This window comes from Phascolarctos cinereus, unplaced genomic scaffold (genome assembly GCF_003287225.1).
Source record: "Phascolarctos cinereus isolate Bilbo 61053 unplaced genomic scaffold, phaCin_HiC Scaffold_7;HRSCAF=346, whole genome shotgun sequence".
Lineage (NCBI taxonomy): Eukaryota > Metazoa > Chordata > Mammalia > Diprotodontia > Phascolarctidae > Phascolarctos > Phascolarctos cinereus.
In genome coordinates, this window is record NW_027556180.1 from 29,962,317 (window position 1) to 29,976,861 (window position 14,545).

Below are 14,545 nucleotides of genomic sequence, written 5' to 3' on the forward strand. Positions count from 1 at the left end.
TTTTCACAGATGGAGATACCTGAGGCAGATAGCATTTAAATGACTTGCCTAGGGTCCATCAGCTAGACAACTGTCTACTGAACCCAAAGTCATGAACAGCCATGTTCTCAGGCAAATCCCACACATCTCCCCAGAAATGGTCCTTCATGAACATGCTGCCAATACATGCACATCAATTATTCCAAAAATAAAAGAAAAATCAAGCAAAATGTATCATCAAACCTGTATGGCTGCTCTCCAGTGTGCGTCCTTAAGTGACGTGTTAGGTTTGCTGATCTTGGGAAAATCTTGCCACAATATCTGTTATTAAAAATTTTTTATAAGAGAATGTCATCACTATAGTTTTTTTTTACCCCATCTGACCTGCATAACAAACCAGATGCCTGATCCTAATGTAATTGATCCCGCATGTCCTTAGTATTTACAATTTTAAAAGAAAAAAAAAGGATCCCTTGAGCTCTAAACAGTTCTACACATGATAGCTTCAGTGCTGGGTGGGGTCGAATGTGGGCACAAGTTGGGATGACCCCAAAGTTCCATTTTTATTAACTCCACGTCTCTCCTGTTCACGAGATTAAACTTGGATCGGAAAGGAGGGGGAAATGATGAGTAGTTTGTGATTTCAGTCTGATGTAAACTGACTCCAAACATTTCAACTCATTTTCCAAGTCAGCCGAAGTGACAGCATGCTGTACACTGACCTGTATCAGATCAGACAAGACTCTAGGACCTCATCCATCAAGGTATGCTTCCATAAAAGCTTTCCTTGAAAGAAGGTGACATGTTTTCCAAAAGAACAGATAAATGGATATGCCGCCATCAGATAGCACAGCTCTCCCGGGGTGAGTAAAAAAGGATGGAGTTAATTAGAACAAAAGCAGGCTGCCGATGGCTAGACACTGTACTGGCCCAGGCCACTCCTTCACCAACATGGCACACTGGCTGGCTTTGCTTCTAATTGTCAGGACTATTCATTTGTGGATGCCTGAGGACGGTAGGACTAAGGTTTGTAACGAAAATAATTAAGTACGAGAGAAAATTCATCAATATCAAAGTGATGGGGAAATATAAGAAGCAGAGAGGATGTAGACTAGTTTCAGCCTCACTCATCAAAACTCTTGAGTGGCCTGGTTTAAATTCTTCATATAATATAGAACACCATATTCATGTCTCATTAAATAAAGAGTACTTTGAGAAGTTACAGACCTACCACAATCTCTATTCGTCATCCAATCAAGAATCATTTCCAAAATAAACAAGGGGGAAAGCCCATCATCATTAACTTGGCAATTACCTGCAAGTATACCGTTCCTTGCCCTTCCGAAGCAAGTTCTCGGGCAGAGCGTTTGGAGGGGCTCTGAAGTTGAACATGGAGGGAACTGATTGGATGAGCTCATTGCCTTCTGGTTTCAGAGCACTGAAGCTGTCCAGCTTTTCAGCCATGTTTTCGATGGCGGACATCTGAGAATGGAAAAAATGCAACACAATCAATGAGGTCACCTTGACTACCACTCGAAGGAATGATGCCAAGCACAGCAATGACCATGATGTCATGATTCTGGTAGCACTTTAACACTGACAAAAAGCACTTTCCTCAGGACAACCCCAGGACAGAGGGAACACATTTTAAAGATGAGTGGATGGTCAGGAATATACAACACAGAATAATGGACAGAGTTCTGGAGGTGGAGGCAGAAGCCCTGAGTTTGAATCCTACCTCAACTACCCACCAGCCACGTAAACCTGGGCAAGTCACGTCTTCAATTTCTTCATCTGTAAAGGATAACAATGCCACCTATTCCACAGGGCAATTGTGGGGATCAATTGAAGCAAGTGCTTTGTAAATCTTCAACGCTAGTGGTTAATATTATCGTTACTTAATTTCTCAGCCTCAGTTTTATCTATAAAATGGGTATAATGATAGCAGCAGATCTACAGGGCTATAATTATTTATTTTATATTATTTCCATTTTGTCTCTGTATCCCTACTGCACATAGGATCACAGGAAGGGTCCTCAAAGACCTCCCATTTTACAGAAAAGAAACTGAGGTAGGCAGATAAATAGCGAAGTTTATAAAGCACTTTGCACATGTAACCCCATTGGGTGGGTACTATTATCATCTCCATTTTACAGTTGAGGTAACTGAAATGAACAGGGGTGGTGACTTGCCCAGGGTCACATAACTATCATCATTTGAACCCATCTTCTTGATTCCAAGTCCAAGACACGATCTTTGGGCCACCTAACTGCCTCCTTAAAGATCACAAGCTTCCTCCTTAAAACAAATCCTAAATCTCTAGCCCAAGGAATGCCTTGTAGGGCTAGATCAGCTCAGCTACTGTTACTGACAGGCCACTTTAGCAATAAAAGGATAAGGGCAGGATAAAGAAACAAATCTTTAGGCAGAATCTAAGACACCAATGGTGTGCTGGTGAATGTTTAACAACCAGTTCTCCAGAAAGTATGGTGCTGAGTACTGGGAATAGAAGTATGGAGAACAAAACAAAACGTACTCACGAGGAGCTTCCATTCTAATGGGAGAGACAAGTGCATATAAAAACACATAAAAAAATAAAGTCTATGTGTGTGTGTGTATATTTATATTATGTATACAATATATTGTATATGTAATGTATATATACAATATATATACAATATATGTTATATTTATTTCACATAGAATAATAATCTATTATTACAGAATAATAATCATATATATGTATATGTGTATATATATGTGTATATATGTATGTACATATATATGTGTGTGTGTATATATATATATATATATATATATATATATATATATATATATATATACATGTATAAGTGAGGTAATCTGGGATTATTATTCTATGTGAAATTGCAAATCCCTCTGCATCATTTGACTTTTTATTCTCTGTTGGGTGTTCCGGTCCACACCCATGATATTTCATTAGTAGGATTCTCCCAGTGACAACCTCCGCCCCAAACCAATGGGGGTCTCTCCAAGAACACCAAGAGTGATTGGCCCAGGGTCACACAGAATGAGTCAGAGGCAAGTGCTGAACCCCGATCTTTCTGAAATGTTTCCTCCCACTTCCATAGTATGTATTTTATACACAGATAGTTGTTGACATGTTTGTGTGCTCTCTCTCTCTCCCTCCCCCTTTGGAATATAAGCTCCCTGAGGGCAGCTACTTTTTGGCTTTCTATATACATGGTGCTGTCACACACTGAGTCCTTAATAAAGGTTTGCTGACTGACTTCCTAACTCCTACCTGGTACTCTACTCTGCTTCACTGCCAGTCTTTGGTGCCATCCCTTGGATACCGCATTAGACTTTAGGTCCACCTTGGTCAGCATTCTTAAAGGCTAACATACTTTCTGGCATCTCAGCTGGGGGAGATCCTCCCCTTTTAGCTGCACCTCCCAAAGCCATCCTGAGTGTTGACTCCCGGGTGTGCTTTGTTTAAAAAAAAGACTTCGGACTGAAATGTCACCACTCCAGTGGGGGCCGGGGGAAGCAAACTTTCAGAGCGTAGCACTGAGTTACTCATTTCTGCATTTTCCACATTCTCATTCTCTGTGGTTCTTAAGGAAAATTCTTCAAGGACCTCTCAAGGATACAGCAGGGACCAGCAGAGGAGGTAAAGGTGGGCGGCAAAAAAAAAAAAAAGGACAAGGGGGGGACCCAGGGAAAGGCACAAGGTAGGGTATAAAGCGACTTCGAACAAAAGAACACCACAACTGGCCGTCCCACAGCTGATGGGTGCTACAGGGAGAGACAGGCACAATCCCAAGGGAGAAAAGAAAAAGCATATTTCATATTTAAGTGGGAAATGAAGGAAACGTATGCTCTATAGACACAAGGCGAAGGCGACGTAGGATGTCATTTGTTTCTGAAACCTGACAGGGGCTGTGGCAGAGTGAGCCGAATTCAATTCTCTCCTTACCAAGAAAATATCCTAGGCTTGCTGGCCCACATGACTATTCATGTTCTAGTTAGCTCTGGGGGATGGTGGTATTTCCCCCTCCCCCTTTAGCCCCTGGCCTGGCCTGCCCTCCCATTTCATGCTCAGACCCTTAATGCTAGCTACAAATTGCAACGTACAGGGTACCACTGCCAATTTGCCCAAATGTCTTTCATCAAACACTGTGCAAAAAAAAAAAAATCTCAGAGGGAAGTCAAGATACATTTACTTGTCAGATGGCAAATGTAAAAGCATCAGAAGGCGGTCGGGGCTATCAGCTCAGGGGTTTGATTCATAATCACTCAGCTGCTAAAACATTCTGCACAGATGTGAGTGGACAGCACATCTGTCAATATGAAGGATTCTGACGGGTGCTGATCACAGGGCAGAGAGATGTGGTGATGATGGCCCTCTGAGAGGGGCTCATTCGGCTTGACAGAGAGATGGCATTATCAGCCTCCAGTGCCCACCCCTCAGCATTTTTTAGATGACCTTGGAGCTTGTTTATTCAAAAATCATCTGTAAAACAGTTGACGATGGGATTTTTACTGCATCGAATCTTTCTAATTGTCCCTTGTAAAAAGCCATGGTGACATCCTGCTCCTGGGGAATAAATTGGGGGTTGAACTGCAGGACTGAGCAAGAATAAGGGGGGTGATTTTGTGATTTTTTACAGGGATGCCCACTGCTGATGGCAATAGAACATTTCATTCAGGAATATTTAATATTTAAGAAAGTAATCAGTCCCCACCTTCAGGGACCTCACATTCTAATGGGGTAGATAACCTACAAGCTTCCAGGTACATACAAGGTAAACATGGGAGTAGAGGGGAGTCCCCCGAGTTTCATTATCTCGTGGTGCTAAATCATGTTAGGACCAACTCCTCACCCCCAAAAACACAGATTCCAACAGTCATGCATCTCTGAGAAATACCCTTCATTTTATTTAAAACGGCCTGACTGTGCCTCTTGACAGTCCCTAGTTCTGCTCTTTTGATCTCACAAAGGAGAAGCGAGCACTCCAAGTCACTAAAGGTAATCAGTAGTTTGGGAAAAAGCATCTTGCTTTAAAGAGGGACTATTTTAAGAGTGTGACTGTCTATGTCTCAAATCTTTCCTGTTCTCAAAATCCTCTAGCTGCAAGAAGAAATATTATGGGGCTGATTGTTGAATCAATAGCATTCTTAAAGATAACAGGGGAAAGAGAAGGAGGAATATTACTCCTTCCCTCCTCTCCCCCTATCCCTTTCTCTTCTGAGGATGCTATGCAAAAATAAAATGGAGATGAAAGGGATAGGATGAGAAAGATAGGAGGGGCTATGGAAAGAGCGAAGGGCAGCTGTACACACACACACACACACACACACACAACACACAACACACACACACTCTTCGGTCCAACCGATATTCCCTCTGCTCACTGCTAGGAACTGATGAAGACACATACAAGCTATCACTGAATTCTGCCTTTCATCTTCCTTCAGGCTGGCCATGGTAGTGTTCTGCCTTGTTTGGCAAGAGAGCTGGCATCCACCATGGAAGCAGACAGCAGGGATGCCAATGTTTGCTAAGGGGGGCAGAGGGGACATGCCCAGTGCACACCACCCAAGTGTCATAGACCAAGGTGAATCCCCGCTGGTGTGTAACCCCAGATACCGGGACCTCTCCTGCATCCACACTCTCCCAATATGGAACCTAAGACAAAGCTATTTGTTGCCAGGGGAAAAGATAATGATCTACCCAAGTACTGGGGAGTTTGGGGACATACATCTTACCAAGGTGAGTTCTGAAATTTAAAAGGGAACACACAGTGAGGTGTAGTATCTTTGGGGAGTGGTATTTAACTACAGCTCAGTGCTCTTAGATAAAGATATGATGAGGAAAAAGAGAAGGAAAAGAATGAAGAAGGAAAGGAAGAGAAGCAGGAAGAAGGGGAAGAGAAGGAAAAAAGAGGGGGAAGAAGAAAAAAAGAAAGAAGGAGGGGGAAAAGGAGAGGAAGGAGAAAGATGGAGGTGAAGAGGAAAGCAACATGGAAATGGAGGCAGAAAAGGAGAAGAAAAATTGGGACAAAAGGCACATTACATATTCAGAAAAGCCACTGCTTTGTGGTCCATGAATGTCTTCTAATCTCTGATCAGTAAATGACTTTACATGGAACAATCTTTTTTTTTATTTACACATATATAACAGTTGTTGATGCTATCAGCAACTAGACCCTGGAAAAGGAAGTCGTTTCACTCCCCTTCCTGGTCCCTAAGAGGCTATTAACCTTATACTGACGCAAACTCAAATGTAGCCATAATTCCCCAGCTCCTACCCCCAAAGGCAGACATTACCCTGGTCCGATAAAAACAAGCACTTTTATAAACATTTCAGCAGGCAAGATATCAACAGGACCCTAAACATTTATCTTAAAATTTATTATACAGCAGCTGAAAATTGGTGACATAGAGTACTTTCCCTTTAAAATGATGGCAGTGATAACCTGATTACATGAGATGATAGCCCCGGCAGTGCCATGAATTACATGACCTTGGGTTTCACAAATTGGACTACTTTGGGTGTTATCTTAAAACAACCAATTCTCAGAAATAACTTATGGGAAAAGTTTGTCCATCTTAGTTTTCTATTTTTATTTATTTCATATCTTGACAAATCTCAAAATCATGACCATGAAGTTTAAACATGTATTTTAAAAGACAGGGATAAACAGTGGCCTGTTTTAGTGACATTACTTTCAACAGTCCTAATTATAAAATCACTTAGATTTTATGAGCATGGAAATATGATGAATATAACAAATTATCCCACTATGTCTAATATTCATACTTAATCTGTATATCGAGTGATTATGAAGTTAGTGGGGCCAAATGATTGGAGATCATTTCTAAATGAGTTCATTGGCAAACAGCATAATAATGACAATCAATACTGAAATCATAGTTAACTATTTAAATCAGAGGCAGCTGTTGTCAGCAGGACTGGAAGGGTACCCAGGAAATCCTCTACCCAAAAGTATCCCTCACTTTCTGTCATATTGCTTAAATGTCACCATTTCATATATGCATATATGTATATGTGTACACATATATAAATATATAAACATATATATTATATATGATATATAAGATATATTGTATATTAATAAATATATAATATATATTATATATGATATATAAGATATATTATATATTAATAAATATAAAATTCATTTTTTTCATTTGGGTCATTAAGGCTTTCTACTGAATCCCTTTAAAAAAAAAAACCCAAGCATGTGTTAACACCTTAAGTAGGGAAAGGTATACAAGTGGTACCCTTGAGGTGGACAGTGGGCATCCATGGACAGCAAAGGCGGAAGGAGACCACAGGCAGAATGCACCTATTTCACTTTTTTTTTTTAAATTAGGAAGTCTCATCTGCTTAGTTTTTGAATTACAGGTGTCAGAAACAGGCTTTCAATTTCGAGTCAGAAAAAGGAAAAAAAAAACCTGGATAAGAGAAACCAGCAGCAACCAGAAAGCCTAGTTCTCTCTTAGAATGACGCTCCCTATTGCCCGCCTGGTATTTTAATAAGATGGCCGATCTCCATCATGGAGGTCTTTTGCTTCTCCTGAAATAAAACTGGATCTTTGAGGGAGAGGGTGGAGGGAATGGGGGACGTGGGGCAGTGTGGAATATTTGCACAACACTTAACTTCTCATGTTTTCCTTTCCTCATGATATATTTGGAGAGGAATCGACAATACAATTCCAGTCCTAACAAAATATGCCTCTAACACAAATCCATTTACTGATGGTAGGACATCTCTGGCAACGGTTACTTATTAGCTCACTGATGTGGCAGAGTACATAATATACCACGTAGCTGCCATGTGGGTATTTAAAACATAATCTTTGCTTGATTTTTCCAAAAATCCAGAAGTCCATTTCACTCTACTATGACTTTGACCATGAATGTTAATATCAGTTAGTGAAGCTAGTCCCTTAATTTTCCGGACCAATTAAAGCATCTTTTAGCTTCTAATCTTGAAAAACACAGAACTCAGTTTGCCCAAACATCTAGAACCTTGGAGGCCTGACTCCAGTGAAGATTTCCTCACTAACAATGGGGACTTCGGTGCTTGAAGATCTGACTTTTTGAACCCCCACATTACATTATCCCTCATATATTTCATAGCACCTTCTCCAGCAAGTCCTTCCTGCTCCCCTGCCCACAGCTGTTAATGCTCTCTCCTTGACTTTACTGCAAATGATGTTGTCTGTAATTTGTATTTACTTATCTGTGCCCACGCTGCATCCCCACACCCTTGGCCCCTGTAGAATATAAGCTCCCACAGGGTAGGCACTAGTCACTTTGTACCGGTACCCAGCGTAGTACTTGTGCACAGCATAGCACAGTGTATCTAGCATAGCCTTGTATACACTAAGTGTTTAATAACAGTATATTGAATAGAATAATGGTTGAATGAAACTGGACTGAATGGCCCTGGAGAACCAGAAGATGTTCCACATCAGCTTGAAATTATTTTAGATATCTCACATTGTAGAACAAACTTTTTTAAAAATTCACAATTTATTAAACATTAAATAATAAAAGCAGGAGATTGTAGCTTGGGAAACCTAAGCTGTTTGTTTGTTTGTTTGTTTTTCAAACAGTTCACAGCAGCCACATTATCCCCCAGAAAAGTGCATACGGTGCTTGTCAGTACACCATGATTTAAAGTGTAAGTCACTTTGTTCTTAATTTATGGTACAGCGGTGCATTGTTTTAAGCAAAAAGATAAGTAGGAAACTTACCCAAGTTCTCTGATCAGGCAGTTGGAACTGGGAGCAAAATTGAAACAAAAACAAAAAATTACTTTTATGTTGGAACTCAAATTTGCATTGATCTGAGCAGTTAACACTTAACTTTGTTGTCTACCATGGAATTGTACCTTAAAGATATAACTGCAGCAGCAAATCAGAGAATCGGAAAATGGTGCCACCATAGCCCTCCTTAGGCACCCTTCAGGTTTCTGAAGCCCATTTTAGGGATGTGAGTGTCCCCCTCCTGCTCAGAATCGTGAACAGCAAAAGGACCCATTCCTAACTTGGGGTGGGGGGTGTTCTGGTTAGCACTGGTGAACTGCAAAGTGCTCACCCACTCAAGTTCCACCGACTAGCCAGGCATCAGGGCAGAGATAGCTTCATCTGTATTGCTGATCTCCAGAGCCTAGCAGGGGCACACGATATGTGCCCAATAGACAGTAATCCTTCCAGGAGCCTTTACTGGCACTCACCATGTGACAGGCATTTTAGTAAAGTCCGAGGATAGAAAAAAAAGAAGAAAAGGAAAACATTCTCTGCTCTCAGGGAGATTATATTCTAAGGAGGGAAAAGCATGCAAACAAACAGGTCCATACAAAATACATACAGAGCAGACTGAAGGTAACCTTAAAAGTGAAAGAGCTAACCGCTGGAGGGAGGAGGGGAAGACTCGGAGGTGAGAAAGGCAAGCTGAATCAGCTGTGATATAGAATGTTGCAAAGTATAGAGAATTCATTTAACTTCCAAAAGGAAGATATGGAATTCCATTAGCGAAAAAAAAAAACACATACAGAAATGACATTTGATAAAAAATTTTTTGTTCCATCCCCCCCAAAGAAAAAAATACCAAGATATTAAGATTAAAGGACAGATAGCACTATGAGACAGAAAAAGATTAAGTGACTCGCTGAGGGCCATGCAAGTAGTAGGGCAGTTAGGTGGTTCCGTGGATAGAATGCCAGGCCTGGAATCAGGAAGACCTGAGTTCAAATCCAGCCTCAGACACTTATTAGCTGTGTGACCCTGGGCAAGTCAATTACATGTTTGCCTCAGTTTCCTCGAGCTGGAGAAGGAAATGGCAAAACACTCCAGTATCTTTGCCAAGAAAATCCCAAATAGGGTCCCAAAGAGTCAGACACCACTGAATGACAACACACCAGTGCCAGGCTCCTTGCCGTGGAAGACTTGGAGTATCTCAAAATGGAAGAACAGATCTCGGATCACAAGAGACAAATTTTTCCAGAGGGAAAACAGAAGTGAAAGGCTGAGCTCAGCTAAGCAAAGCTTAGACTGGCAGCCTCCCAGAGGGAACCTGGGTCACTAAATACCCTGCGAGTTGCACTTCTTTCCATCTTGGGAAGAAAAGAGCTAACCCAAGATCAGGACTGGTCATTAGATTTTTCAGTTACAAATGAATGGAGAGAAAACTCACAGAAGGAGGAAAGTGGCAGGGCTTTCCCCAGACCTGGAGCAGCAGTGGAACATTGACAGAAGAAATGATCGCTGAAATTCCCCTCCTGAAACCAAAGACTCTTGGACTCTCAGAGGTAAAAGCTAAAGAAACAAGCGGCAAGGTACATAAGAGCCTGGGGTGGGGAGGCGGAGGTGGTTGGTTTGTTTTTAACCCCAGGTGCTCACTCAGGTGGCTGCCTGGCCTGACTTCAGCTGGACGCAATTGGCTTCCATTTCCAAGCACATTACTCCTATTCCGTTAAAGACTGAAGGAGATAATCTTATTTCTCACAAATCCCCACGGTTGCATTTCCTCTGTCCCTTTGTTTGTGACTTGAGGACCCACCAGCTCTGGGAGAAAATGACCTTTCCCAGTTTGGGGCCAGGATCCCAATCAATGAGGCCATTTTTAGAGAGCTGTATCTCTTACTAGAAGCATAATCACAAGCCATCCAAGGCTTATAACTATACTTCTAAGAGGAGAATTATGATGAACTTGGGGCCTTTTAAATCTGCTTCATCAGACCACGAGCCAAGAGATGCCCAGAGTTACAAGTCTGCGTCATAAATAATCATCCAGAAAAATAAAGTTAAATATTTACCCCTCCTTCAACATGCTCTGTGATGGCAGCCAGCGATCCTGAGGCACCGGTACTGAGGGAGACGAGTGAGCAAAGGACAGCAATAGAGGTGGTGGGGTCTTTTTTTACTTTTTTTTTTTTAATGTCAGGCTTGATGAAAGCAAGACCCAGAAAAATGAAACACCTGAACATACTCCAAGTTCAGGAACACATGCAGTAAATGCCCTTCTTTAAAAAAGAAACAGGAAGATGGATAAGTCTAAATAGGAGTTGTCCTAGGTGACAGAAAATGTCGACCCGCTTGACCTCAAAGAAATCAACACACTAACAAATGGAACCCACAAATCTGAACATCACACGTCATCACTGACGCCTCTGTTTTTTTCTACACAAGATCTCCATCTCTCTTTCGTAGTCCCAACCCCAGGCACCAATGGGCAAACTGTCCAGAGTGCCAGACCATCCTCGATACACTTCCTTTATATCCCAGTCCTTAGTACAGTGCCTGATGCACAGCAGGCCCTTAATAAAGGCCTGTCAGTCTGTTACTGTCCTTCACTCCTTTGAACCTCTAAGATGTACAGATCAAAGGCAGACACCTAAACGATCCTTCAGTGGCCCTACAAACACTTGCTAAGGATCAAACTATCAGCTCAGATTCTGGTCATTACAACATCCCACATTTCTCTCTGATACCTGGTCCACATAACCATACAATGCCTGGTACCTGCTAGCAAGGAACATCCTTTAATTTTCAAAGACTGTATTTTTTCCTTATAATAATCATTCCCCTGAACTATCAAGGGCAACTTCCTCGCCATCCAAAGACCTTTTCAGGGGGCTCTCATGGTCAAAACTATCTTCATAATAATATTAAGACCTTCTTTACCTATTGAAATACTCCATTTTCCAACTACATATCTACATGAAGCCAGATTTTCTCATATACTTCATCCAAAACAATGTATTGCAACAGAATGAATGCAGAAGCAGAAATGAGAATGTCATCTATTAATCCAAACATTAAAGAGATGTGCCCAACATATGTAAAACGATGCCACTCCTCTCATTAATTTTTTAAGAAGTTATTTTTTATTTCAAATATCACTATGTAATAGGTACAGTATGATGATTTTAAATGAACTAAAACATAATGGTTTAAAATTTACTGGTTTTAATTTGTAATTGTTGATTGCTATAACCCACATAAAGAAAAGTTCTTTGAAGTCCTCTATAATTTTTGAGAGTATAAAGGCAGTTTAATGGCACAGCGGACAGAGGATTGAGCCTGGAGTGAGAAAGACTGGAGTTCAAATCCACCCTTGAGCAATTACTAGCTGCATGACCCTGGGCAAGGTACTTAACCTCTGTCTGCCTCAGCTTTCTCAGCTGTTAAATGGGAATAATAATATCTACTCATGGGAGTGTTGGGAGGATCAAATGAGATATTTTTAAAGTGCTTCCCACTCCAAGTCCAGTACTCTTTACAAGCTGTCATGCTGCTGTGAACTACTACACCTCGATGGGTTAGAAAGAAGTTGTAAAATGTTTGCATTGGAAGGGATGTCAGAGATCAGGCAATCCAACTCTCCCATTTTATAGACAAAGAAGTGGAGGCCTCAAGGCATCAGGTGAATTTGTTCCAGCGACACACACACTGTGAGGTAGAGGTACATACGCAGCCGAGACTAGAACCTGGTCCTCCAGCTTCTCAGTCCTAGCTGTCATGCTGTTTTTCACAAGTTACACAATCAGATTTGTAGGTTCCATGGCAACCAACCATGATCAATATATATCATTAAAAATCTGATCATGACATTTCTAACTGAGTTCTAGAACCATCGAGTGCATAAACTTTCCGTAAAGAAAAAATAAACCCACTATCCGGGGATCTATTTGGGGAAGTTCCAAATACATGTAATCTAAATCAGCTGAAAAGTAAGATGTTGACAAACAATAATTGGTAAATATCTACGCTATTCTGAGAGAAGAACATTTTCCCTGAAACATTTCTTTTCCAAAAAGTAGATCTCTAGTGAAGCACATTGTTGCCTGACCCTCCTAGTTAAAACTGTTACCAAAATGGCAAAGAAACAGTCATGTGACATGTGTGAGTCCATTGTTCAAAGGGCTACTATCAGATGAAGCTATTTGTAAATCAGGTGCAGAATTCTCATGGGGCGAGAATTGCTGAGCACCTTCCTGACAACCAGCTCATACGTTGGCTCTCATAACGGTTAAGGAGGATTCAGAAGTAAGGCCTTGTCTAGAATAAAGTAATAAAAGAATAAAATAAAGAAACAAGATAACAAAATCATGGCTTGGGTGCATAGCTATTTTGGTAGCATTTATACTACCTGTTCAAAGTGGAAGGGGAGTGACAACTTTGAGTTGGATAAGCCACTTTTTAAATTTAACCAATTGAATTAGTTATTATTAGTTACAAATTATTATAAATTATTGGTTAATTTAACTAATTGAATTACTCGATTTCCTAGAAATGCCCTAAAAATTCTGCTTACTATCCAAGAAGAAATAACAAGAGACAAGAACAAACAAAAAACACAGATTCAGAGTATTTTCACTGTTATTTCTCTTTCCCTAGACATTAAATAGAAAATGTTTAGCTGCCTTCAAAGCACAGCCACCTCCTTCCCAGACAAGACCTTTCCTCCTCACTCTCACCCCCAAGCCGTTAGTGATCCCCTTTCTGAAATAACACAACACCACTTTGTATTATGCTGTACAAACACATTAGCATCTGCATTGTTCCCCTTCAGGAGAATGTAAACTCTTGGATGGCAGAAACTGTTTCCTTTCTGTTTTTGTATTCTTAGCACCTCCTAAGGTGCCTCAGCAGATAACAAGAACTTGGGAAATACTTGATGAACTGAAATGAAAGCTTGGGGAAAACACTTGTTGAAGCAAATAAGGAAGTAGAGGTAAAGTAATGAGCCAACTAGGATGCCTTCACTTGCTGGGCAGTGAGGAAGTAGAAACGTGGCTCTCCTCTAAATTAGTAAATACCCACGTTGTTTACCTGCTGTTGGAGGCTAAGGTGATGCAGATGTTCTGCTCAAAGACTGATGGATCACCAAATAGATGCCTTTATCATCTATGTCAGGGATTCTTAACTGTGTGCGTGTGTCTGTATCAGAAATGGACTCCTTGGGCAGTCTGGTGAAACCTATGGAACTCTTCTCAAAACTATGTTTCAAAATGCATAAAATACTTGGGATTACAAAATAAGCAAATTCCATTGAAATAAAAATATTTTTTCTTCCCATCCAAGCTCATTGGGCTGCCTGAAATTTCCCAGTTTAAGAAGCTCTGTTCTATGGAAACAGTGCGCTAGGTGAACAATTTCCTGTTTTCTCCAGCAGCAGAAGAAAAAATAAAAATACCATCAGTCAGTAGCCTAGGACGAACCACCAGGAGATGCTGATCCTTTCCTTTATACCAGTAAAGCTTAGACTATAACCTTAAAACCTCAGCCCACCCCCATCCTTTTGTATATTGAACCATGTTCAATCCAAATAAGACAGTAATTCTATAGGCTGCTAAGAACAGACTATACAGTAACATTAAGGCCTGGTTTTTTACATGAATATTCACTTGTTTTTCTTCATTAAAAAGACTGAGTTGGAATTCTCGAATTTCCTGTGCTCTTCCGCATGAGCGTCATAGGAAATCCTCACGTTCTAGAGATTTCTTTCATTTCACTGCATCTGCTTTTCAAGATCAACAAGTTC

General features: G+C 40.7%; 1 protein-coding gene across 6 annotated transcripts in view; it reads right to left on the reverse strand.

Annotated features, from left to right (window-relative positions):
- The window catches only part of MECOM (MDS1 and EVI1 complex locus), a 686,935-nt gene that overhangs the window by 15,707 nt on the left and 656,683 nt on the right, over positions 1–14,545 (reverse strand). For 4 of the 6 annotated variants that reach the window (XM_020980196.2, XM_020980203.2, XM_020980220.2 and 1 more), the window contains 3 exons: positions 8,752–8,778; positions 1,295–1,461; positions 223–300 (listed from right to left, as the gene is read on the reverse strand). In XM_020980196.2, the coding sequence (XP_020835855.2) occupies positions 223–300; positions 1,295–1,461; positions 8,752–8,778 (272 nt within the window). The remainder of the gene's footprint in view (positions 1–222; positions 301–1,294; positions 1,462–8,751; positions 8,779–14,545) is intronic. The other 2 variants (XM_020980212.2, XM_020980206.2) reach the window with 1 other exon arrangement.